Raw genomic sequence first — 24,553 nt, 5'->3', positions numbered from 1 at the left:
CAAGTAACCTCGAGCATAGGGACTGTCACCTTCCTACTCATGGCAGTTTACGATTCAATATTAGCGAAGACAACAATGCTTTGAAACAGCATGCAGCTTGCACCTGCTTTTGGTACTTCTGAATGTGGATGGGCATTTGATTTTGAACACTGGCCACAGATGACACACAGTGAGGATTGTCGTACATTTGAAGTCTTTCTGCAGTAAGGAAAGGTGGGAAGAAGCTTTAGTCCGCACAGAGGACCAGCAAGATTGGCGCTACGCCCGAGACAAGAGCCTACTTAGTATGTATGGTGAAGACAACTTCTCTGGTTGCCACCACCAGGTGGCACCACAATACTTAAAAAAAAACCCATGTACAGAAGGCGCATAGCAAATCCATTATTCTCACGTCGCTTCCAATCTTCGCAAAAGACAGGAGTAAACATAAAATAATTTGCGAGATGAAGCTACCATAACCCCTTAAAATATGCCACCTGCTTTATTTACATTTTAGCCAGCCCGTCACGACAGCCGCAGTGCCTCTGAGCACTTGCAGCTCTGCATAATACATTGCATGAGAACTCTCTCTGCATGTAAAACGGTAGACAACAAAGAAGAGCGGTCAGTGATGTTAGGTAAGGAGGCAGAACCACAGCATGCAAGAAGCCAGCCCTAAGACGAAGGTTCTATGGCATTTTCAAATAAGATTTTAAACTTACATAGCCTGGTGTAATAAAGCTTTCTTCCTGTGAATGAGCTGCAACACTGACAAAAAAATGACATTAATAAGTGTGAAACTAGGCAGCTACATCAACGAACTAGTGAAACAGCCAACTTTGGATGTTATTTTGTTTTGTTAAAAAAGGGCCACATAAATGGTTCCTCTGTACCGTGCACACACCAAGGCATTAAGCCCAAGGCTGCGTCAGTAGGTCGCAAAAGTAAAGGCACTACAGAATGCTTAATTTAGTGAAGCACAAAAATGACCTTCCTTAGCAAGCTCAGCTTGTGACTAGTACCTGCAGTTGAATGCACCAACTTTCTCACAATTTTTCTTGCCCTTTCTATGCACTGACTAGCTTCTTCCTGTCAAAATCATGATGCATCAGTAAGGACTTCAAGTCTGATGGCAGGCTGCTTGTAAAATAAGACAACCGTAGGTAAGTGCAGACATGCACATTAGAAACAAGATGTTAATACAAACAGACTTTTTTAAAAAACACAATGCGTATTAGTCTCAAGTACAGGAGTTACAATGTGAAAACTACTTGCAAAAGAACAAAAAAAAAATACAGACATTTACAATGACTGCTTCAGTGGGAAACAGGTTGAGTAGTACAAAAAAGGTAGACAACTACTCTACTGCATTCTGCCCCAGCTCAACGCAAACATTTCATAATTGCCAAAAGAGGCCTTTTCACAAGCTACACTTTATGCAACTACAAATCACAATGTTAAAGTTGAGTTCCATTTTGCTGCGAACATTTTAACAGGGTATAGTAGATATAGAACGGAGTCACCATGAAGCCGGCTAAAACACTAAAGTTCATATGTAACTGCAGCAAAGCTATAGAGTAAATATAACTCCCTCTTTCTTGCGACTGCCATGATAACAGCAAAAATTGGAAAGAGTGAGAAGCAATGCAGTTTGAGATAAGATAAACAAAAAGAAGCGGCTAAACAAGAATGATTGTCGTGAGAGTCTGATAATGAACAGAGTATGCAAAACAGCTCTCCATCATAAACGCGCTATGTACACATTGCATTAACTTAAACTACTTGCCACACAAACAGTGTGCAAAAATATCTTATATATGATGCAGTTGTTGGAACATGATAAGTTAATGCAGCAAAATAAAAACACTACTACATTTACACCATAAAAACCCTGCATAAGCCAAGCCAAAATGAAAAGCACAGCAAAAATCAAACCATCACAAAAGAATGCAAGCCAAATATGCTTGCATCAAAAAATACTGACAAGTGAAAAAAAAAAGTGCAGGATATAACGGTTTCCTGTTGTAAAGGGCAAATGGAAAATTCCACCGCCAGGTGCACAGTTTTTCTCTGCCACACATTACATAAAGTAAGAAAGCTGGTAATAATCTACACATCCTCATTAGTAGAGCATTTCAAGCAGTTAAGAGCAAGAATGCCACAGACCTGACAAGTAATGTAAGCAAGCAGATTACTCAATTTCTTCTGTAGGTTGCATTTAAAGAAAGGTTGGTGAGGCCGTGACTCAGTCATAAAATAATGGCAAGTGTTTGATTACAGAAAAATGTGCCTCTATCAAGAGGCCATCAAACCAAACATGCGACCTCTTGTTAGCAAGGAGATACAAGTACAGAGATTCGTGAAGAGCAGTTTAACTAATTGTGCAGCTTTGAGCCAGCTAATTACAAGCTCATCAAAGCCAATTTCTGGTTGCAATGTGTCCAGAGGCTGCCGTTAATCCTTACGATCTTGAAATACTTGGCACACGCACCAGGTTAATAGATTTGCCTATAGTGCACCAGAGTTCCATGCTGATAACCTGATCCAAGCTCAGGAGTTAGTGGGCAGGTAATTTTCTGGCCTCATTCTTAACCGGTGAGATGCTCAACTGTCTCCCGCAGAATGCAAAAAGAAAAAAAAATATGAGAAGGAGGTTGTTAGTCACAACACTAGGAGAGCCAAGTGAGCAAGAATATACACACATAATGGCACCACAGAGAAACAGGCAAGCCAGCCTGTCGTGTATCATTTGCACTCAGCTACAAGAGCCGAGGCTTTGGGAGATGGAAAACACAGAGAGATGGAACTATGCATACATACAAGCAAAACAGCAAGGAGAAATTACAGCATGGCAGCAAAATAAAACTCTACGATTTCATTTGTATTCCCAACTATGAATTGAAGCTATGACCATGTTAGCATGTTTGCAGAATACCACAGAGCAGCTCTTGATTGCAGAGGTGTCTGCTCTGCTTATTTCGTGTTCTCATTATCATGGCGCCTTTGAAAAGAAAACCATTCGATTTAGCCGCATCTTGAGCAGGGCCAATGCTAACCAGTAGGCAGTTTCATTTAGTTCGGGACAGTGCCTATCCTTGGACAAGGCAGAGGAAACGCCAGGCACAGGTAATTGCAGCTCTCGTCTCCAACAACTGTGGAGGCGAACGGTATACAGCGGTGCCAGCACATGTGGGCACCCGAAAAACAAGAGCCCCACATTCAAATGGCGCAGCAATTCCCCCATTTACAACGCCCCCACCCCAGCCCCTCTAGACTAATCAAAGCCTTATGCCAAGAGCCTCGCAAATTCAATTTTGCAAAGGCTTGGTGCAGTGACATGGGACATGGGGTGATGATGGTGCACCTAGTCACTGCACTGTCAACACACCAGAGAAATAAAAACAGCAATGCAGATAGTCTAAGATGCACACAGGCAAGCACAGTGTGCACATTAGGGGTTCAAACTGCACATCTCATGGATAAAGCTTGTAGGCCTAAGAAGGCATTCCTTCACTGCACACACACACACACGCACACGCATAAATATAGATGTGGGCAAGATGCAGCACAGCCAGATGCTTTTGCATTCACACACACACACACGCACACACACATACGGACACACACCTGTGCACACAAACTAAAAACGACCACAGACTACAGTAGCAACACACTCTGAGAGGCACCAAACAGGACGTGCACCACCTTTTTACAGGCGGCGCAAACACTGCACTGGGATAAGCTTGGTTTGCAGAGGCACTTTTTTATGTGTGCTGTCAACAACAACACAGGTGCCACACTTGCACTTCCAGGCAGCTAATGGGAATGGAGAGAGGTTAACATCCCTCCACACGGTGCATAAGTCTTCACATGCTACAACTGCACAGCAAACGACCATGCAGACTCTGCCAAATACACACACAGGGAGACCATCAAAAATGCGTTTCTAAGAGCACAATGCCTCTAATGACAACACTATGTCAGTTTTTGGTTAGTGATAAACATTTTTTCAAAGCTAAATTTCAGTTTTTCCTTTTTTTGATTCCAACTTGTATTGCACTAGTTCAATGCTGGCACATTTCTTGTGCATATTCACTCTCAGGCCATAGCTTAGAAATAGAAGCATCACAATGTGCATTGCATATATGTAGGTACACATTACTTCTATACACTATATATGTGTGCAAATTTACGATAAAAACAAGGTAGAAAGCAATGGCTTAGTGCATGTTACTTCGACAATGAACTTTTCAACGATGACCTGTTTACATAATCTAAGTATCCTGTCATCACATGTGCCAGCGCAAAGGGAGTTTACAGATTTTTCCGATACAAAGCAGACTTGCACTGCAAACTCTGAGAAACAGCGGCGGGACAAGCTAGGTGCTCTTCTTTAATTAACACCAGCTGTTGGGACCTCAACAGTTAACTGCGTCGAAGTACCTACTACAATGGCAGATCATTTCCACCATGACTCAGGCAATCAAAAAGACAGCAAAAGAAAACTTAGTACCAAGCTAACCCCTAGGCATATTCACGAAGAGCACCTACTCCAATCCAGTGCATGCCCAGTAAGCACTATAGTGCCCTGAATTTCGTAGCATTAGATCTTGCGTGCCTTGAGCTTGTCAAAGCACAGTCCAAATTCAATAGCGCCTATCTCCTACTGCTCTACTGCTAGGCTACAGCCCTGACTACCCTACAGCACCTTAAATATTTGCTAGCTGTATACAATGTAACCCAATCTCATCATTCATCACAAAGGCTAAAGGTCAGCTAGCCTTTTACGAAGCAGAAGCCTTGCCTAAGCAGCTATGCAAATTCCATCCAGTTCTACACTAAAGGTGGAGCAGCTTACTAGAGCTCTGGAAAGTAGCATATACCAAATTTGGGTGACTGTTGGGGATGACGGACTCCGCACAGGGCTTGCATGTGTAACTAACATGTGGAGGAGGTCATGAGCACATAAACAGACAAGGACCCCTACTACACAATTCTGTACAGCAGCTTGCTCTTGTGCACCAACAGAGGTGAGAGGCATTGCGCTCAATTTAGTAGCACTCACCTCACAAAACAGAGACCACAAAACTCACATTTAAAACAAAGTCTGGTCCTGTCACATGCTCATAATTATATTCCTGGTTACAAACAGCTTGCTGGTAGCAGGAGTAGTAAAACTTAGCAGCCTCGAAAAAAACAAAAAAACATTAGGGAGTCCTGAATAGGAACTATTGTTTCTCAAACACTAACAGCTGGAACAGTACAAATGCTTCAATATTCTCACCATTGACTAACGTGAAACTAGACAGCAGTTATCTGTTTTTGTAAGGTACCAGCACTAGTTTGAAAAAAAAAAAAAAAGAGCCAAGAATATAGTGCCCACCAGATCTGATTCTAGTATGCAACCCTATAAGTTGCAGAGCTCGTTGACAAGAGTTAATAGTATTTTGTGGCCTGTGCGGAGTCCTGACAAGCCCCATATGGATGCCAGTTTATGACAGAGGTTAGAGAGAGAGAAAGACAAGAAGATTGAAAGAGATCAGAAGCAGAGAAGAGGGCAGAGAAAGAGAGCACAACGAAAACAAGAAAACACCTGCTGGAAGGTAGGGAAGGCAAATGCCTCAAAAGGAGGATGCATATCCACATTTGTCAGACCAGCACAATCCCAACTGCAGCCTGCTACAAAGTAACTGCATCATTTTTACCTTTCTCCATTTGCATAAAGTGCGCTTAAATCTCCAGAGTTCACACGATTTCATTTTACGCAACTGCTATTCAGCTGTTCTTTCTTTTCTGCTCGTGTGAAAACGAATTGCTTGCAAATCATAGTTCTAAACCAGATCCAACACTGGAAGTGGACACAAGAGAGGACACGCACGCTGTCATCTAAATGACAGCATTGTTCCGAGATGTGATCTCTGCCAAGTTTTTGGTCACAACGAACCAAGGCATCCAGCAGGAATATAGGACGTCACCTTGTTTGCGAGAGCATTACATAAGATACCAACAGACAATACTACACGGGCAACATTTTGCGACTATCTTCTTTTAGAGCCCTAAAGGCATCTATGCATCACTGAGTAGTGTTCTGCACTCAACATCATTGCAGCAACTGGATGCTGCTGCATATCATGGGACAGACATAGGTAAACACATCTTGAGAAACGCTGTATGAAATAAGTTGCACAAGTTATTCAGCTACTAATTGCCCACCTTAAATGCAGTGTATGGCACAGAGTACCAAAGGCATTTCAGTGTCCACCTTGCCTGAAACCTTACTGAGGTAGCAGTTTTTCTTGTGCACTGTCTCTGGTTGGAAATGCATCCTCTTTTTTATTTCATTTTTTTGCTTAGGCTCCACAAGGAGAAAAAGAAAACGAAGGCAGGGAGGAGGGAAAAAAGGTCCACCTGGCCTGCACAAGGGCCAGCTAAAACAGCCTTCTTTTCTATTAGAGAAGAAAAGGTGCAAGAAAGGCGCATGAGAGTCAGACGCAGCCCTTGCACACTCACCTGTGTCTGCAGCCTGGTCAGTCCCCGTATCCAGAGGATCTGGCCCGTGCGCTTGACATCCTGTGAGAGGGAGCCCGAACTGCCATCCTCGACGAGCGAGGCTGTGGCATGCAGCTCTTCGGGGGCGCCCGATCCCCAAGTGAAGGTCTTGGGGATGCGCTTGGTCGGCACGGTGGTCACAAGCTGGCCCCACACCAGTGTGCCACATCCAAAGAACACACACCACATCCACTGGTCCAGGGACAGGGCCTTCGTTTGGAAAAACACGCTACCGTACTGCACTATTATCACCTGTGGTGCACACGACGAAGTGCCCAGCGGTGGTTGTCGCACATTGCAGTGGTGAACACCCGCAGAGGTTGCCAGGAGAGACGAAAGAGAAGGAGATGCAAACAATGCATTAGGCAAAATCTCCGACTGGCTTGTCACAAGGAGCAAAGCATTGGTCACACCGATACGCATTACATTTTAGTTTCCACAACAGCCATAAAGCTGTTCTGAAAGTAATAAGCTCTTAATCAAAGAACTTTCTCACTGCTCCACTAAGCTGCAAAAAACTTTAAGCACTCATGTGTGTTAAGTCAATATGTCTACGTTCACTGCTTTCAGACTGGACATTGCTCTGCAAAAAAACAACAAAAAAAGCTTCAGGCTTAGCAGGTCAAGTGGCCGCGCTATTAAACCAACACTGAATTGTCTAAAGCACAGGGAAATTGCATAATCCTACACACAACACAACACACCGCTCACTAATGACGTGCACTATGCAAATGCACTTAAGGACCTCATTCTGAACACTACACCCTCCCCTGCCCCCCTTTTTACAAAGGTGAAAAGAAAAAATTCTAACACAAGCCACAACACAATGGCGAGTAAAACAGTTTTAAATGGCTAAAGCAAACTGTAAGATGGAACAGAATGAAAATGAAAAGTACATTGTTTGCCACTGAATACACAGACAACACTTTCTAAAAAGTAAACATCCTTAAAACAGTACTAAACCACCATCAGGGGCCCTGCCGCGGTGGCTCAGTGGTTAGGGCGCTGGACTACTGATCCGGAGTTCCCGGGTTCGAACCCGACCGGGCTGCTGCGTTTTTATGGAGGAAAAACGCTAAGGCGCTCGTGTGCTGTGTGATGTCAGTGCACGTTAAAGATCCCCAGGTGGTCGAAATTATTCCGGAGCCCTCCACTACGGCACCTCTTCCTTCCTTTCTTCTTTCACTCCCTCCTTTATCCCTTCCCTTGCGGCGCGGTTCAGGTGTCCAACAATATATGAGACAGATACTGTGCCATTTCCTCTCCCCCAAAACCCAATTATTATTAACCACCATCAGGGAACAGGAGTCCAGCTCTACTCAAGCAGAGAATGACACTGAAGTCATTACACTCAACAGTTTTTGTTGGCTGGAACAGCAGAATCATGACTGCTGAAGTGCATGCTCTTTGTTTATAAGCATCCAACCCATCTAATTCTAAAGCTAAGGAAATAAAGACAAAGATACCACGGCGATTAAGGAAAACTATTTTGTGAGGCTAGTTATGCAGAGATCACTGAGCACAGATTTGTATCAGCATTAGAACACTTATTACTCATCTAAGCACATGATTTCCTAGGAGTGTGATAACATAGGTTAGCACAATGCTCACTGCACATGCTGTGGTGCGACCACCTGAACTGGCAATGTAGGGTAACCCATCCCACCCTTCAACCCAAACTGCGGCTTCCACATGCCATATGGCCTTGATAGCAACGGTCTGCGCACATTGCATTCACTCAAATGCCACAGACAAGTCAGACCTCAATATAAAAATATGCAATGTAATAAAATCTTTTTTATTTCCAAAATCTTAGTTCCAAAGAGAACCACACGTTTTCTTCTCTCACTTTCAGCATAACAAATATTTGCACATCACACGCAGTGTACCAAAGCCCTTGTGGCAGGCAGAAGAAAAACACGTCGGCTGAGACAGTTTTACCATTTGCTTGTAGCCTATCCTTCACAAATGTCAGGCGCAAACAAAAAGGAAATGAAAGCACAGCATCGGGCTGTATACTTATCTGTCCTGCCAATCTGTACTGGTGAGCTTCTTATCACTGTTTTGTACTTATGCAAGTAAGGAATGACATCTTGCACACCTTGCCAACCATTATCATGAGTGCACTCAGCACGATAAGCAACGTGTTGACAATGTGGCTGTTTCAGCTTCACGAACCACTAAAGCAGGGGTTCTCAAAATGGGTTCCGCAGAACCCTTGGGCCCTCCCAGCACCCAAAATCCACACATGCCTTAACCCTTACCTTTCTATTCTCCACTTTAATTTGGGTCTAATGATATTATCATTAGGCCTGCGCGACTATTTGATAATTTCGGATATTCATTCGAATATCCGAAATTATCCGACAGAACATTTTCTGTTTTTCATGTAATAACCTCGCGCGTTAGAAAAATACGCAATTCTGAAAATGCTTACTGCGCCGTTAAACCTTTGTTTGTTTGTTGTTGTTTTTTTGTGCCAGGAATATTCGCTTCGAAATCATTCAAAGAAAATTATTTTTCACTGCAAGCCAAAAAGCCACTATTCACACAGGCTTAATTATCATCACTTATAGCAGACTGTTTCACATTATAGGCAGTCATTAATTGAATTTGGGTACTTTCTGAGGTGCCCTGCACTTCTTACACGCATGTTGGGTAGGAAGGAATGGATGATAAAAGACGCAAGGTTCCTCAGCACTTTTTTAAATCCACTGAAGTTTCCTGAGGCTAAAAAAACTGAGAACCCCTGTCCTTAAGCATCGCCGCTAAGAGTGTTGTCAATATAATGGCAGCTCTTGTGTTGAATGACCATTATGACACATGTGGTGCCATCTTATGACAGCTAAAAACAGTCCAGCACAGCCCATGATGGAAATTCGCTCATGGCCACATGCGGAAATTTTTCGCAGTTCTGATACCGCATTGCTTGCAAATGCAATCAAGATCCCTTACTAAAATCTGTACCATGTGGATATTGCAAAGTGTTTTTCTTTTGTTTTTTTTCTGTTTGTGTATGTGCAGCAGATGGCTGAATATTTGAATATGTGTCTTATAGTCTGTATATCGTATCATACTGTGTTGTATCCGTAGGACACTGTAGTGCATGTGCATATTTCTTTTGTATCCGGCTCTTCATTCTTGTATTAACGTTATGTGCAACATAGCCAGTGCCCTTAGACACACAGTTACTACTATCACAATTTTTTGAAGACTTTCTTTCATGGCAAGAACCATCCTCCAAGAATGTATTAAAGGGACACTGACGACAACTCCATCCACTTATTGTACTCGGTAAAAATGGACTCTGTGGCTCTTTCTGGCTATGCTGACATTTGTCCGGCAGCAATAAACACATTTCTTGCCGAGAAAATTGGCTTTAAAAATCTTCCTGCCAATCGGTTCAAACTTGTGACATCCTTACTGTAAAGGGGGGACACGGTTTTCAGCAAAAATCTCTTTTATTTCATGATGTATTTGCATGAAATTTTTTGACCACATTAGAAATAATTTTACGACTTTTTCTCAAAATTTCACTGCCACATATCTAGAAAATTAATTTCTAATATGTATTTTTTGTCTGAATCTGTAAAAAGGGTGCAGAGTTAAGAAGATGTGGCAGAAAGCTGATTCAACATTCACTGCACTTCTACTGGAGTGCTACAGGTCAAGACATTCTTAGTATTTTTTTTTTTGCAAAGCACAAATTTTTGCTTTGAATTTTTATGATGCAGTGTCTACTGACATATCTAGAATGAGAAAATCTTATACAGGAAATTTACAATTCACAAATTTAAAAACAAAGTGTGTCTTGACGCTTAGTATGGCCCTAGGAAGGCAACAAAACAGATGGGGCCAAACTAGATAAAATAGTCATGAAGAAATTTTTTTCACAAGGTGAGCATCTAGTCAGAAAACCGAAACGGAGAAAAATGTCAATACCATATTTACTCGCATAATGCTCGCACCCCCCACATTGGCCATCAAAATTTTTTTTTCCCCCGCATAAACATCAAACCCCCAAAATTACTGCCGCGAGCCGTCTGCTTGTCGTAGCGATCACCATCTATTGACTGCGGCCACAACTAACTGCCATGGTTGGGCGCGCGTGCTACTAGGCGGCGGTACTGTGCTATCATCCACTGCCACCGACGCTACCGCTCATCCACTCACCACCGCTACGCCATTTTGCGAAGGTGTCTCCAGCTCTTCGGTGTCTCGTAGGCCTCGTTTGCCTTGTTTGCGTGTTGCACCGTGCTCTTTGTGCCGCTTCGCCATGGGACGCTACGCAAGCTACACAGCTGCTTTTAAGCTAAAAGCTATTGAGTATGCGTTGGAACATGGCAACCGCGCCGCCAGCAGACACTTCGGCGTCAACGAGTTTTGCGTCCGGTATTGGAGACGGCAGCACGACGAACTAAAGACGACTGGTAAGACGCGCCGGGCCTTCCGTGGACCGAAGACTGGGAAATTCCCTGCCGTCGAATCCTTTTTACTGGAATATATCAAGGTGAGCGGATGGGTGTGCTGTGTCGATTGATTTGATACGGAACCAGGCGCTCGTAATCGCAAGAAAGGAGGGCATACCGGTGCAAGACTTCCGCGCTAGTAACGGGTGGGCCACACGATTTATGCGGCGCAATGGACTCTCGATCAGGAGGCGAACGACGCTTTGCCGGCGCCTGCCCGCAGCCTATGAAGAGAAAATAGTGGACTTCCATCGATTCGTTATCAGGATCCGGCAGAAAAACTTCTTGCTCTCCCAGATAGGGAACGCGGACCAAACTCCGCTGAATTTCGATATGCCCAGCAGCAGGACAGTCGAACAGACAGGCGCTCGGACTGTGCACGTCAGGACTACAGGTGCCGAAAAACAGAGGTGCACGGTCATGCTAGGCATGACGACGGACGGGCGGAAGCTCCCGCCGTACGTCATTTTCAAGCGGAAGACCCTCCCGAAAGGAAAGCTCCCCCCTGGTATACACGTGCGCGTCCAAGAAAAGGGGTGGATGACCGCAGACCTTATGGTGGACTGGGTGAAGACTGCGTGGAGGCGGCGACCGGGAGCGCTTCTTTTTCCGTCGCTCCTCGTGCTTGATAGCTTTCGGGGCCATCTTCAAGAGTTGGTTCGGGCGAAGTTCAAGGAACTGCGCACGGACTTGGCTGTTACACCCGGCGGCCTCACATCAATGCTACAGCCTCTTGACGTATCTTTGAACAAGCCATTAAAAGATAACGTCCGGAGGCTGTACGCAGAATGGATGGCCGAAGGTGAACATGCTCTGACGCCGGGCGGCAAGATCAAAAGACCGTCCGTGGAGCTGCTGTGCAGCTGGGTATCAGAGGCATGGGGGATGATTGATGTAAACATGGTGGCCAGGAGCTTCAAGAAAACAGGAATTTCGAAAGCCCTGGATGCGAACGAGGACCACCTGGTGTGGGACGACGAAGAAGCATTGGAAGATGAAGAAACCATCGATTCCAGTGTCGACACGGACTCTGATGAAGAGTAGAATTGCCTGCAGGACGTACGCAGCGCGAGTAGTGAAGGGGAGGTTGCGCGCGGCAAATAAAGTGCTTTAGCAGCTTGAGCTTACATTCACCCTGTACTTTCATAACGAAGGTAAGTTACGCTTGAAAGTAATGTTTTCGTTATATTTACAATTGCGGACCTGACAATCCTGATCTTGCACCCATTCATCTTTGCATTTAACACTCCGAAACATTTGCTTGAAAATTTTCCCCGCATAATTATCGCACCCCCAAACTTCGCGTTGATTTTCAGGGAAAAAAAGTGCGAGGATTACGCGAGTAAATACGGTAGTTTGTGCGCTTCCCTGCAATGCACAGCTGCTGCGGTTCACGAAACAATTTCTTTTAAGAGTACTTCTTAGTTGATTTCAGTAATGAAACTTCGGGAAAGCATGAAAAGCGAAGCATACAAGTGGATACAACAGTTATAAAAAAAAAATTTGGGGGGGGGGGGGCATTTTTCGGCATTTCAAAGCTAGTGTGGCGCAACCTCTGGGATCCACGTCGGAATTCGGTGTTTACTTCCAAAACAGGCCAATGATGGTAATACCCATGTTTCGTCCCTCTCCATCGCCATTGCTGTCGGCGTAACCGGGCGCTGAACATAAAAACAAACACGTGTGTTTCGTGTGCGTGCATTGAGTGCAACCGCTCGCTCAGAGTGGGAGCATTCGAGGCTCTGCCACAACCACCACCCCTGAATAGGGAGGGAGCGGGGAAACTGGGGGAGAGAAGGGGCATCGGAGTCGACTGTTTCATGTGCGTTCCCTCTCTTGGTCTGCCCTGCCTGCCCTCAAAACAGACTCTGTCCTTGCGTGCGTGTTTTGCCAGCACTACGGATATGATGGAAGCATTACTTTGACTCAGATACAAGCTGATATCACTCAAATATTGTGCATGAAACATGGCGGAGAGCAAAATTAGGTATTTTTTCCAAGCTGATTTTGTTTCAGTAAAGCATTTTTTTTTAAGTTCATGGAATTTCCAGACTGTTCGGTTATTCAGATCATAAGTTCATGGAATTTCCAGACTGTTCGGTTATTCAGATCATTTTTCAGGTGCTGCAGAGTCCTAAAGATTGGTCAGCGACTGTATTTGCATATATAGGGTACAATAGTATATTTGAGTGCGTGTGCTTATTGCTTCACAGGTCCATCACCACATTCTGAAGTAGCATGCCAGGAGCTTCACCCGGAAAACCTCTCCTGATGCCGGGATTTAAGAGCACCTCAGTACACTGTTCCCATCAGAACATAAAATGCTATGCTAGGGTAGCGACAGGTCTTTTAAGTGAATAATGATAAAAGTCAGGTTGGCAAATAGCAGGGTTAAACTGACAACAGAGGCAGTAGTAAGAACATGACAGAAAAAAACGCAACTGAAAGGCATGCAACACAATGAGAAAAAGAGGATGAAAAAGAAAGACAAGGAAAGGAAAGGAAGACGAAGCCGTTGTTCAACCTACCTCAGCTCTGGTTCTTTATCTAATTTTGCCTTATTAACCTAGCTTTAATTTGCCTTATTAACCTAGCTGCCTTATTAACCTAGTTGTGTGACCAAGGGACTGAGAAGATCCCAGGCCACTCTACTACATAGAATTCGCACGGCCTCTGCTCGCACTCCTGCCTGGATGCATAAGACAGGCATGGCATCGTCTCCACTATGTTCTTTATGTGGTGTGTGCGGGGATATCGATCATTATATTATGTACTGCCCAGAGTACAACGCGGAAAGGTATGTGATGTTCGCTTCCTTCAAGAAGACAGGAATCCTTCACAGTACAGTTCTGGACATTGTCTACCCGAGTAGAAACCAGACATGCAGAAGGGAGGCTGCACGCCTTCTTTTAACATGTCTGCAGGACACTGATCTTGTTTCTAAATGGTGACAGCAGGAACAGACTATGGTCTACTGTGATTGAATGCATGTGTAGATGGTGTCTTCTGGAGTGGACTATATTATACTGTGAGTGATTTTGTGTATGGATTGTGGCACTGCAATGGACTATGTTCCACTGTGACTGAATATGTGCATAAATGGTGACTTCTGGAGTTGACTTTGTTCTGTTGTGAGTGAATGTGTGCACAGATGGTGACTACGGAAGTGGAATATGTGCTATTATAAGTGACTGTGCACATAGCGGGGTAGATCCGACAAGTTTGAGGACATTATTAACACAGAAGTGACGCCAATGGAGCAGTTGCCAGCAGAATAAGCAAGGCTAATCCCCTCTGTAGCATTCAACACCTCAACTCAACTCAAAGAAAGACAAGAATAAAAAAAAAATTTTGGGGAGTTCTATAGAAGTGGCAATATCTTGAATGCCCTGTGTTATAAAGCTGGGCATGTCATTAAACCCCTAATGGACTTGGACAAGCCAGGCTCATCATAAGCCAACTGTCATTTCTGATTCATCACAAGTCCAGTTTTTCATGTATTTTCTGGCCCTCTGTATCTGGTAAGTAGGACTCATGCGATCCTTGGCTTGCCAACTGATGGCAGCATGGGTACTAAATGATCATATTAGCACTGTTTCCAAGAAAAAAAAAGTGTCCATTAGGAGGTTAACACTTTTGTATCACCCTCTCTCAAGGTAAAAAATGTATGTTGTTCAATCTTGACACAGTATGGGAAGACAAGCATGTGTTAAGTATAAACTTTTAAAGATGAACAATTGTTAATACGATGTGTGCTTCTTTACCCTGTCCTCAGTCCGTGTACTGAATGTAGAAGGAATGTAACTGAGAAAGAACTGATAAGTTTGCAAATAAAATGCCATGCATTTTTTTTTTTTCCGGTATGTACTCAACAAGAACTAGAAAACATGTTCAGCCAATAGGATGACCACAAAATCAGCTTAGTACAGGTGCTGAAAATTATGTGAGAAAAAAATCAAAATTACACTCAAACAGGCTGCAAAGTGTGAAAGAGGTTTTCCTGCAAAAACACAGATGAGCCCACTGACCTGAGCAACTGCAGTGATGATCAGAATGCTATAGAAAATGGGGTTGGTTAGGAGGCCCTCGAAAATATTGCGTTCCCCGTGGATCTTGCGGGCGTTAACCTCGTTGAACAGGGTCATCATGACAAACGTGTTGAAGATGATGGTGAAGTGCTCCGAGAGACGCACCCCCATGCCGGGGTCAATGTCGAATATCTCTGGGCCTGCATCAAGAGTGGACAAAGTCAAGAGTGGGTCAGTGATAAACTCCACGATGCAAATGTGATGCATTCGTTGAAATTACAGTAGGAGTCAGAAATCTGCAAGCAGACAACTGAGAACCGACAACAGTGTAATCAGTAGCAGCAGTGTTTGGGCTAGTTGGTTCACCATGTTTAGATCATAAAAGCACTTTCATGATCTAAGCCGCAATCAGTGCTCTGCCTTCCTACAATAGAACAAGTTCAAATGCATCCAAACCTCAGTGATGATTCCAGTTTAGTAATGTAAGCAGTTTTGTTCTACTTTAACTCAGCAATAGCCAAGCACTATGTACGCACCAGTCATCACCCAACCATAAAGGCACTATCAGCTTAACTAGAGATAATTTCATTGCTTTAGAGAGTCTTTGTGTTTTCTTTAGCAAGGAGCGGGCAATTCCTAGAGGCAATTTATTTTTGCCATAGGAGGTCAGAATCTTCGACTTCAATTGTGACATAGAAGGCTCACAGATTAGTTTATTTGAACAATGCTGACTTGAACGAACCCTCTTGGTCACAGAGACAGCCGCATAAGCTTGTTCTTGCAAAGACCTTTCGGGCGAAAAAAATTGCTTCCAAAACCGCTGCACTCAGTGTTGCTGAGAGGCAACAGCATTTATCAGCTCACTGTACGACTTTCACTACCAACGCCAAGTGTTCTATCAGGGGTGAACTAAATTCAGTGCTGAATCTTAGCAATGAATTTCAGTGCTGAAAAATTACTTCACAAGAATGCTGCTGAAGTTGTACAAGGTTTCCAACATTCAGACTCATCTTGCCCACTGTGCACACTACAAACCTCCATAACTCCTATTTGAAGAACACTGCTATAATCAGGTTTGCAAACTATTCCTTGCGGTGCCTATGTCTGACCTGAAATATACAATCCTATATGCACTGCCTGCCACACTAAATAAATAAACTGTTAAACCAAAGCTCTTCAAAGCGATTGTTGGCCAACACACAGGCTTGCATTGGCTACATGTTGCCCCCATCCATCCCTCTGGCAATGCTCATCTCAGAGGGTGGCACTGAAGATTAAGCTGCCACTGTTAAACCATCGTCCAAATCGTCTCGTTACATCTGACCTCTCAACCTGTATGAAAACAAGACCTGCGACATCCCAAAGTTTTACCGGAATGGCGCAGTTGCTGCGCCTTGTGCCACGCTTGCGCTCGACAACTTCTCGCCTAACAATTTCTTTCGATCACACAGCACCTGTTTTTGAGCATGCCAGTATTTGCAGATGACTATAAAAACGCACACTTAAACATCTTTTTCAGACTTGGGGCCCTATTCTGCCTACAGGATGCTCGCTCTGTGCTAAACACCTCTGGCATGCTTACAGGTACAGTTCCAGCACGTGTGCAAGCATGTGTAGCTCTCGCAGTGCCCACCCAAGCATATGCTAAAGTTTTTTGTTCTTTTTCTTTTTTGCCTTATCTTAGGCAAAGCACAATTGAACACACTCCCAGGTATGCCTCGAACATATAACGCAAAGTTTGTGCTATCTCTTTCTCATCACACTCTCTTAACCTCCCTCATACACTCTCTGTTAATAGGAGCCGCATTTCTTGGCTTGAAATTAACACCAAAGTGTCCAGAGTATGCAAGGAAATGCTATTGCATTTAATAAACCCCATCTGATGCACTACTGGCAGCCAGAAATAATTTCCTGTTACTGTGGCATCGCAGCTCTTTGTCAGTTACAGAGTTATGCTTTCAGACTATGTAGCCACCTAATTCCACAGAAGTATTCCCCTGTTAATTCCGTGCAGTGCATGGAAAGTGGCAGTACAGCAATGTCCACCTCCAAAAAAGAAAACGTTTAAAACAGGGACAAATAATGACTTATCGTGTTTGCCCACATACAATCTGTTCCTGCACATTACCCACACCGTTAGTATGGATGCTCGATTTAAAAAATTCTCTCGTGTTGCTCACACACCTACCGATTTAATATACGGCTATGTACTTTATTATTATGCAAACAATGCTGTTTTTTTTTTTGCTAAAACTAATTCATTAAATGCTCACAGCAATACTAAATCAGTGAATGTATTCAAGATAAGACAATGTCATTTTCCGAAGCTTTGTGATCACCGTCGAAGATTTCGGTGTTCTCTCATCCATCCAGCTTTCTGGTAATGAGGCACTGCTCCAAGCTTACGAGCGCCCTTCATTTATCCATCAGTAGAATAGTGTGCCAACAACCATGAGAACTGCAGACACCATGTCAGACAGAGACATTACCGTGACGCAGACCCCCCAAATCCGCGTTCCCACTTATTGATACCAGTTTTTCAATATTCAGTACAGCTAAAACATGGCACGCACCGAGGAAGAGCAGCAGGAAGATGACGGTGAGCTGGTAGATGGCATGCCCCAGGATGTTCTTCATCATGGTGCGCGAGATGAGCGGCTTGGTGCGGCCGTATGGCTTTCGCAGCAGCAGGCTCGACGTGGGCATCTCTGTGGCCAGTGCCAGTGACGCCAGGGTGTCCATGATCAGGTTCACCCAGAGCATCTGCACAGCCTTCAGGGGGCTGTCCTGTATACGGCAGACCACGGGAGACCGACGATCAGGAAGAGGCTCGGTTGACTCAACAGTTTATGCAAGGCGCAGCGCAGTGTTAAGTGTTAACAGATATCAGTTCTCTCACTCACTCAATTCTAGCACATTGCAAGAACATACAGGAGAAAATTCTGCTCTTTGGTGCAGCATGATGTTGTCATCAATGTGCCAAACACGTGACGACAGCAAGTTATTCACCGATGCCCGATAGGTAACCTTAACTTTTATGTTCATGTCTACAAAGACACTGCAATAGTACATAAAGGCAACTTAAGAAATAAGAAGGGCAGCACTTTTTTTATAAGTTTTTCTAAGGGTGGCCCTTCGACGGCCCTTGAATGCCAAGCGCACAAGACGAGTTAACAAAGCTCAGGCACCATGTGTTCGCAGTTCCAGGCAGAACAGTCGGCACGCAGGACGACACATCAGTGGGCACACCGAATGTCGCAGGCAGTTACCATCTACTATTAGCAGCCAGCAGAACGTACCACGTGGGCGAAATTATGCACGTGTGAAACTGCTCTTTTCGCTAAGCTCAGTTTTTTTTTTTTTTCCCCGAATTGCTGGCTGCCAAGTTAGGAATGCAGCCCTTACATGGTTATATACAGTACACTTTGCGTTACTTCCACGTTGAATATCCTCCACAACCTTCTTTAAAAATAACTTGTACCCGTTTCTTTTACCAATATCCCTGTTTTTTAAGAAACCGGTGCTCAATTTCTTGTGCGTTATTGCTCTTTTTGCCTAGACAATTTTAAGCTTGTTAGCATCACACTGTTAACTTTCCGAATTGTCAACACGTGCCGTAAAAACCCTGGTGCCTTAAAACTCCACCTGATTCTCTGACCGGTCACTCACCCTAATAGCGCAGGCACCCGTAAAGGCAACGATGACAGCCACTGTATTCACAGTGAGCTGGAATTGAAGGAACTTGGCAATGCTGTCGTAGACGTTTCGCCCCCACATCACAGCCTTCACAATGCTGGTGAAGTTGTCATCGGTCAGGATGATGTCGGAGGCTTCTTTTGCCACATCCGTGCCAGCAATGCCCTGGTGAACGAAGTGCAAACATAGCAGTAACCAAACAGGTCCTGAACATCACAGCAACTGCAACAAAGGCAATAGAGTAAGCCTTCGATTGTTATAAAACATCACGTGGTTAGTTTTCCAAGAGCATACAAGTGCTAAGCTTCATATGCTCGTGTTTCACCTTGTTAACGTAAATTCATTCCCACTGTGCCTCTGACATCACACCACCCAGTCAATGAGCTCCAGATGAAATACCATAACGCAAAATCATTGATATCTGAACTATGCAGGAAATGCCCTTGGGTAGTTAGAAAGCTCACTGGCATGAAGGACAACAGACAAAATCTTTGTTGGCATGCAATTGCCATTTTTTGCTCGAATGTAACGCAAGTATTTTTAACAAAAATAGAAGTAAAAAGTCAGCCTTCGCATTTTAATAGAATACATTGCCATATGTACTCGTGTAAGAGCTGAACTTTATTTTGTTGTTTTGATGGGTTGCAGCCCTTACACGAGACTCATCTTTCCATAAAAGTTTCAGACTGCAGCGGTGCCCCGAATACGCCATCCCATTTTATGCTGCGACATGCATTCTTATGACAAATTAGCGCCGCCCTGGCAAATCCTTTAATGCATAACGCACTGAAAGTATGCATGACAGGATGTGCACCCGACTGCCAGCACGAATTAACTGCCCGGACTATAAAGGGTTGCTGGATAACTTTACTGGCAAATGTCACAATTGTGTTATTCAGTACCTCCAAAAATCCAGTGCTCGACACCTTGGCCGACTGTTCGGAGTAGCACACCACACGTGCGACCAGCAGCCATGAGTGTGAGATGACCTTTACCTGGCCTGTTCTTTCATGTGCTTCATTGCGGAAATAAATTATATATTCATTTTAATGCGAGATGATTGTGTGATGGTAAACTGGAAACAAGGTTAGACCTTTTATGATAAACTGCGACTACTTTCAAAGCACTTTGTGGAGCTCTGTAAAAGAAGCCTTGCATTCAGGAGGTGCTGGGTTCGATCCCCAGTGCCACTGGGTACCCACCAGTTTTTTAATGGGTACAAGATTTCCCCCAGCCTGGTGCTCAGCTCTTCTAGGGCGAGATGCTTGGAAAAAAGGGTCTTGGACCAAACCGTTGCCTTGACGGATCAGAGATAAGTTCTGCCGTCAAGCAACCCTAAATCCACCTCTTGTGGTAGAAGCCACCCATATTGCTCCACATTGAATGTGGAGCTTTGTAAAGCGATGGCCACAAATTCACGATGAAGCCATTCACAGTCTTTTTTTTCTCATTACTATTATGATGGTGATTTACCTTCAAAATATTCAAGTTACAAGGGTTTAAATAACAATAAACAAGTTTCTGAATCGGTCTTCAGTTCTAGAAACTGCTAAGCCTAATTACAAAAGCTAATGCCTAAGAAGCCTTGCGCATATTGGCCACTCTGCTTTCCAGAATTTTTCCACAGTCTTTGTCCTGTACGGCAGGTGTGTCACTGCCTCTTCCACTACAGATTTGCTTTTGCATTAGCTTTGCTTTGTCAAGAGAGCTCATCGAAGTGCTATGAAACAATGAGCATGTAAAACTGGTCAGAGTGCTGTCTCTGCGTGACACTCACCAAGATCCAGACCTATGCGCTCACAGAGAATGACGCGAACATGCCTGACACTATTCGCCACTTCTTCCAATCACATCACAATAAGGAGTTAGAATTGAGTAGGCCTTTTTTTTTTTACCAGATTTTATTTTCCGGACTGCCCGATTATTGGGGTGTTTCAGTGATGCCAACAAAGTCCGAAGAATTGGCTCGCAAGTACAGCACCCTTAAATCTCTGTGCAACCAGCAGTGCAACATTTACCCCCGTTGACCCCACTTCTCCCGACAACCATGATGTAAGAGCACCACCACAGTAGCAGCGTGACCTCTCTGCAAGTCGCCACACTGCCTCTGTATTGCAAGCAATGCAGCTCACCATGGCAAACCCAACGTCGGCCTTCTTGAGAGCGGGCCCATCATTGGTGCCGTCACCAGTGACGGCGACGACCTCTCTGTTGTCGCGGAGCTTGCTCTCAATTATGCCCTTGACCAGGTTGTACTTGTCCTGAGGGGACGACCGAGCCAGCACCCGCAGACGGGGCCACACCTTGTCCAGCAGCGCTTGCTGGATCTGCAAAAAATGACGCCACATTTGTGCGCTGCTCACATTGAGCACCTCAAAGCTCTGGAATATCTGGTCTTAGAGTGGCTACCATTGACTCGCATCGGTTTAAGCCCCATGAGGCCAAGCATTTTGTTTCACACAAAAGAAGTTTGAACTCTAAGAATTGCAAAAAGGTTATCACAAAAAATAATGATGCTTCAGACGTAATTAGGCTATGCAAAGTTTTATTTTAGCTGTCACAAGCTTGTGCTCTGCCCTCACAATCATTTCCATGTTTCCTAATTTTTCACTGTGACTAGTTCTAGTGTCAGTTTTTGCAGCACGCACCTCTCCGTTGGAATCTCGTATCCGCCGGTTGAGCTCCTTGCCCTCAAGAACAAGGAAGTCATCGCCCGGCTTGATAATGCCACACTTGAGTGCGATGGACCGGGCTGTGTTGACGTTATCACCAGTCACCATGCGAACGGTGATGCCGGCTCGCTGGCACTTTCGGATGGCCTCTGGAACCTGAGAAAAGTGGAAAGGGTTTGCTCAAGAGAGGACTACAGACAATTGAATGACGCTTGCATTCATGCAAATATTTCACATAAGTTTATTATCCCTGACTCTATGACAACCCTATGGTTAGAAAAAAAAAGAAAAAAGTTCCGAGAAACACGCGCATTTACATGCTGGCAAAAAGAAAAAACACCCTCTTGAAGACCGTGAATGTGCAAAATAAAATAATGAACCAGCTCAATGACATCCAGGCTGAATTTAAAAACGCTAATAATGGCATCAAAAAGTGCCATTAAGTGATATGCGAATACCAGTGTTGTGACCAGGCAATGAGCAAAAGAAGAGAAACTGTTCTGATAACTGGTTAACCTTCTATACAAAGAAGCTTGAACTCTGATCTCCCTGCCTGTCTCAGATACATGATGCAGAATAAAAACAAAACCTAAAAAAAATGCCTTTGGAAAGGCAGACCCATGCTTTAGTATTGACTTTTGCCAAGGTTGACATGGCCCTGACCAGGACAGCCACCCCCCTCCAATCCTTTGAAAAAGTCAGTCAGTCTTTCTAGTGCACTAAATCTATGTATAACATCCCTTCCATTTACAGTCCACCTCTGCAAATGCTACCGAGAAGACACTCACTTCAGGCCGGACAGGATCTTCAATGCCAACCACACAGAGGCAGGTAAGCTCTTTCACAATGTTGTCTTCGTCCTCCCAGTCTGGTTCTTCTGTGACTGCTACCTCATTGGCCTTGGTGTTTGACCCCTGCAGTGAATGCACACATACAGATGCATTAATACAAAAAACCAAGAAAACTACTGCAACATTGTAGAGCCAAAAAAAAACAGGCCCCACAAGAATGCAAGCAATGCACTCCACTGATGCAACCAATGAATCAAGCGATGAACGGAACCGATGCACACAAAGGCCGACTTAGCAAAGAACACTCCCATCAGCATTCAGCTGCTCCGTCTAAATGCAGCCTCTCTGTACTGTCTTTTTTGCCCATGGATAAACAGACCGCTTCTCAAGCACTGAGCTCTTGCATGCATTAAGGGCTAATAAAACATATAAACTAACACAAGGCTCCCTAAATAGCAACAAATAACATGGGACTTTTTCTAGCTAAATTGGTGTTGTAACAAAACACTACAGCGTGCACTTGCCGACCAATAAGAATCTTATTTGCGATCACTGTAAAGTGGACAATTTCAACATTACGCCCAGCCTTGTGCGGTCATGTGGATTGAGGTGCGTGAAACCCCTGCCCCAGCACACATGGATTCTTCAGAAAAAAAAAAAAAAGCAGGAAACCTGAAAAATTATAATGCAATCTGCAAAAAACATAACTAATATTAAAACTAATAACTAGCTATAAAATAACTAATATTGGCAACAACCACCAGGTGTACTTTCGCTGTGCAGTCTATATTTGGTATCCATGATTTGCCTTTTGACACTGGCTGGCACGTTTTTGTGCATCGCGATCGCCAGGCCAGGTGATCAGCGCCATGCATTTAGGCCTAGTGTGACACATGATGAAAGGCTGCTTTTAATTCTGAGGTGTAAATCAACCAGATGCAAAATTTGTACCCGCACTGTCACCTCTGTGTCTACAGCACTTAGGTATTGTAAAGACACAGTCTTTGATGAATGTTAACCAGTGAAAGCCTTTTACGGGAGATATGCCAACACTGCATGCGAGTGCAGCAGCGGTGACAGCAGCCAATTTTCACACAGAGTGGTTACTTTGTGTTTTCTTTGCGTAAACCCCACGTTTCCCACGATCTGAGTGCGAAAAGCGAAAGCAGTATTGATGTTCGTTTAGGACCATGATGAAGATCACGCAGCATGCCCCAGCACATGAGTTCCTGGCTCATGTAACCGAATTTTGTGTCCACAGACTGTCATTCTATCCGAGATTTGGTGCCACAGCACTAATGTAAATTGTGATCGTCTCGTCATTTTTGTTCATACTAAGCAAACATGTGTTACAAGTGGTGCCAATATAAGTGAGTTTGACTGCGAATGAAAGTGTCCAACTGACAGAGTTGTACACGAAAGAGTAAGGTTAATAATGGCTTAATTCAATTTCTAACACACATCCTGTTCTCACCATAGACTATCTCAATCAGAAAATCTGCACAGGCGATACCAAGAGTGCAGAGCAAACAACAGCAGTGGCACAATAATGAGCACTAGAGAAATGCGTCTCACCGTCAGGATGTAGTCCTTGTAGGCGAGGCATATGGTTCGCAACCCATTGGACGCCATGGGCTCGATGACAGTCCGTACCAGGCGGTCCTGGTCCTCTTGCCTAAAGTTTTCCAGCTGACCTCCAGACCCAAAGATGAAGCTGCACCTGAATGCACACAAGACATGTCACCCAGCGTTAGTAATAGGATGTGCAAGTGTTTGTGCACACAATCCATTACTAAACCTGGAATGGAAGCGGGAATGCAAATACTGCAATTGAGCGTGTACAATGTGATCCTTACAAACCTACCCATGTAACATGACAGTAATTCGCAGCACAAAGCTCTGCATACAAATGAATGCATACATAATAAAACACACAACTCAGTATTACTTGTGCACATGTGTATCCTCACATATGGTAAGGCTTTACCGCTAATGAATGCAACCATCCCCACAAAATGCCTTACACAATGCTTTCAGCACTGCGTCATAGCCACAGACCAGGACTTTGTCACTAGGGAAGCTACAGTTATGGGGAATTCCAAAAGCAATGCACAGTCATCCGTACACTTGTCTAGAGTGCTCAAATGGCGTGCTTTCTTGTTCACTTAAGACAAACCCCAGTTCCTGGTGGGAAAAAAATTGGTTTTTGAGGAAAGGAAGTGGTGCAGTAACTGTCTCACATTAATACAACTTTTAAAGATATGGGGAGTTAAATAAGATCCAAGGGAATGCGCACGAGTGGTAAGCTCTTGTTTCAAGCCCTAGGCCAATCATAAATGACGCAAGTGCACTCCCCAGTGTGCCGTACC

At 44.2% G+C, this 24,553-nt stretch overlaps 1 protein-coding gene across 13 annotated transcripts in view; it reads right to left on the bottom strand.

Annotated features, from left to right (window-relative positions):
• Positions 1-24,553, bottom strand: part of PMCA (plasma membrane calcium-transporting ATPase 3) — a 289,652-nt gene that overhangs the window by 32,655 nt on the left and 232,444 nt on the right. For all 13 annotated transcript variants that reach the window (XM_077631441.1, XM_077631439.1, XM_077631430.1 and 10 more), the window contains 8 exons: positions 23,760-23,904; positions 22,182-22,307; positions 21,370-21,549; positions 20,854-21,048; positions 18,695-18,886; positions 17,599-17,812; positions 15,026-15,225; positions 6,490-6,780 (listed from right to left, as the gene is read on the bottom strand). In XM_077631441.1, the coding sequence (XP_077487567.1) occupies positions 6,490-6,780; positions 15,026-15,225; positions 17,599-17,812; positions 18,695-18,886; positions 20,854-21,048; positions 21,370-21,549; positions 22,182-22,307; positions 23,760-23,904 (1,543 nt within the window). The remainder of the gene's footprint in view (positions 1-6,489; positions 6,781-15,025; positions 15,226-17,598; positions 17,813-18,694; positions 18,887-20,853; positions 21,049-21,369; positions 21,550-22,181; positions 22,308-23,759; positions 23,905-24,553) is intronic.

Source organism: Amblyomma americanum, chromosome 7, assembly GCF_052857255.1.
Source record: "Amblyomma americanum isolate KBUSLIRL-KWMA chromosome 7, ASM5285725v1, whole genome shotgun sequence".
NCBI classification, from domain to species: Eukaryota; Metazoa; Arthropoda; class Arachnida; order Ixodida; family Ixodidae; genus Amblyomma; species Amblyomma americanum.
The sequence above is the reverse complement of the archived record's forward strand: the minus strand, read 5'-3'. Positions and strand labels throughout refer to the sequence as shown.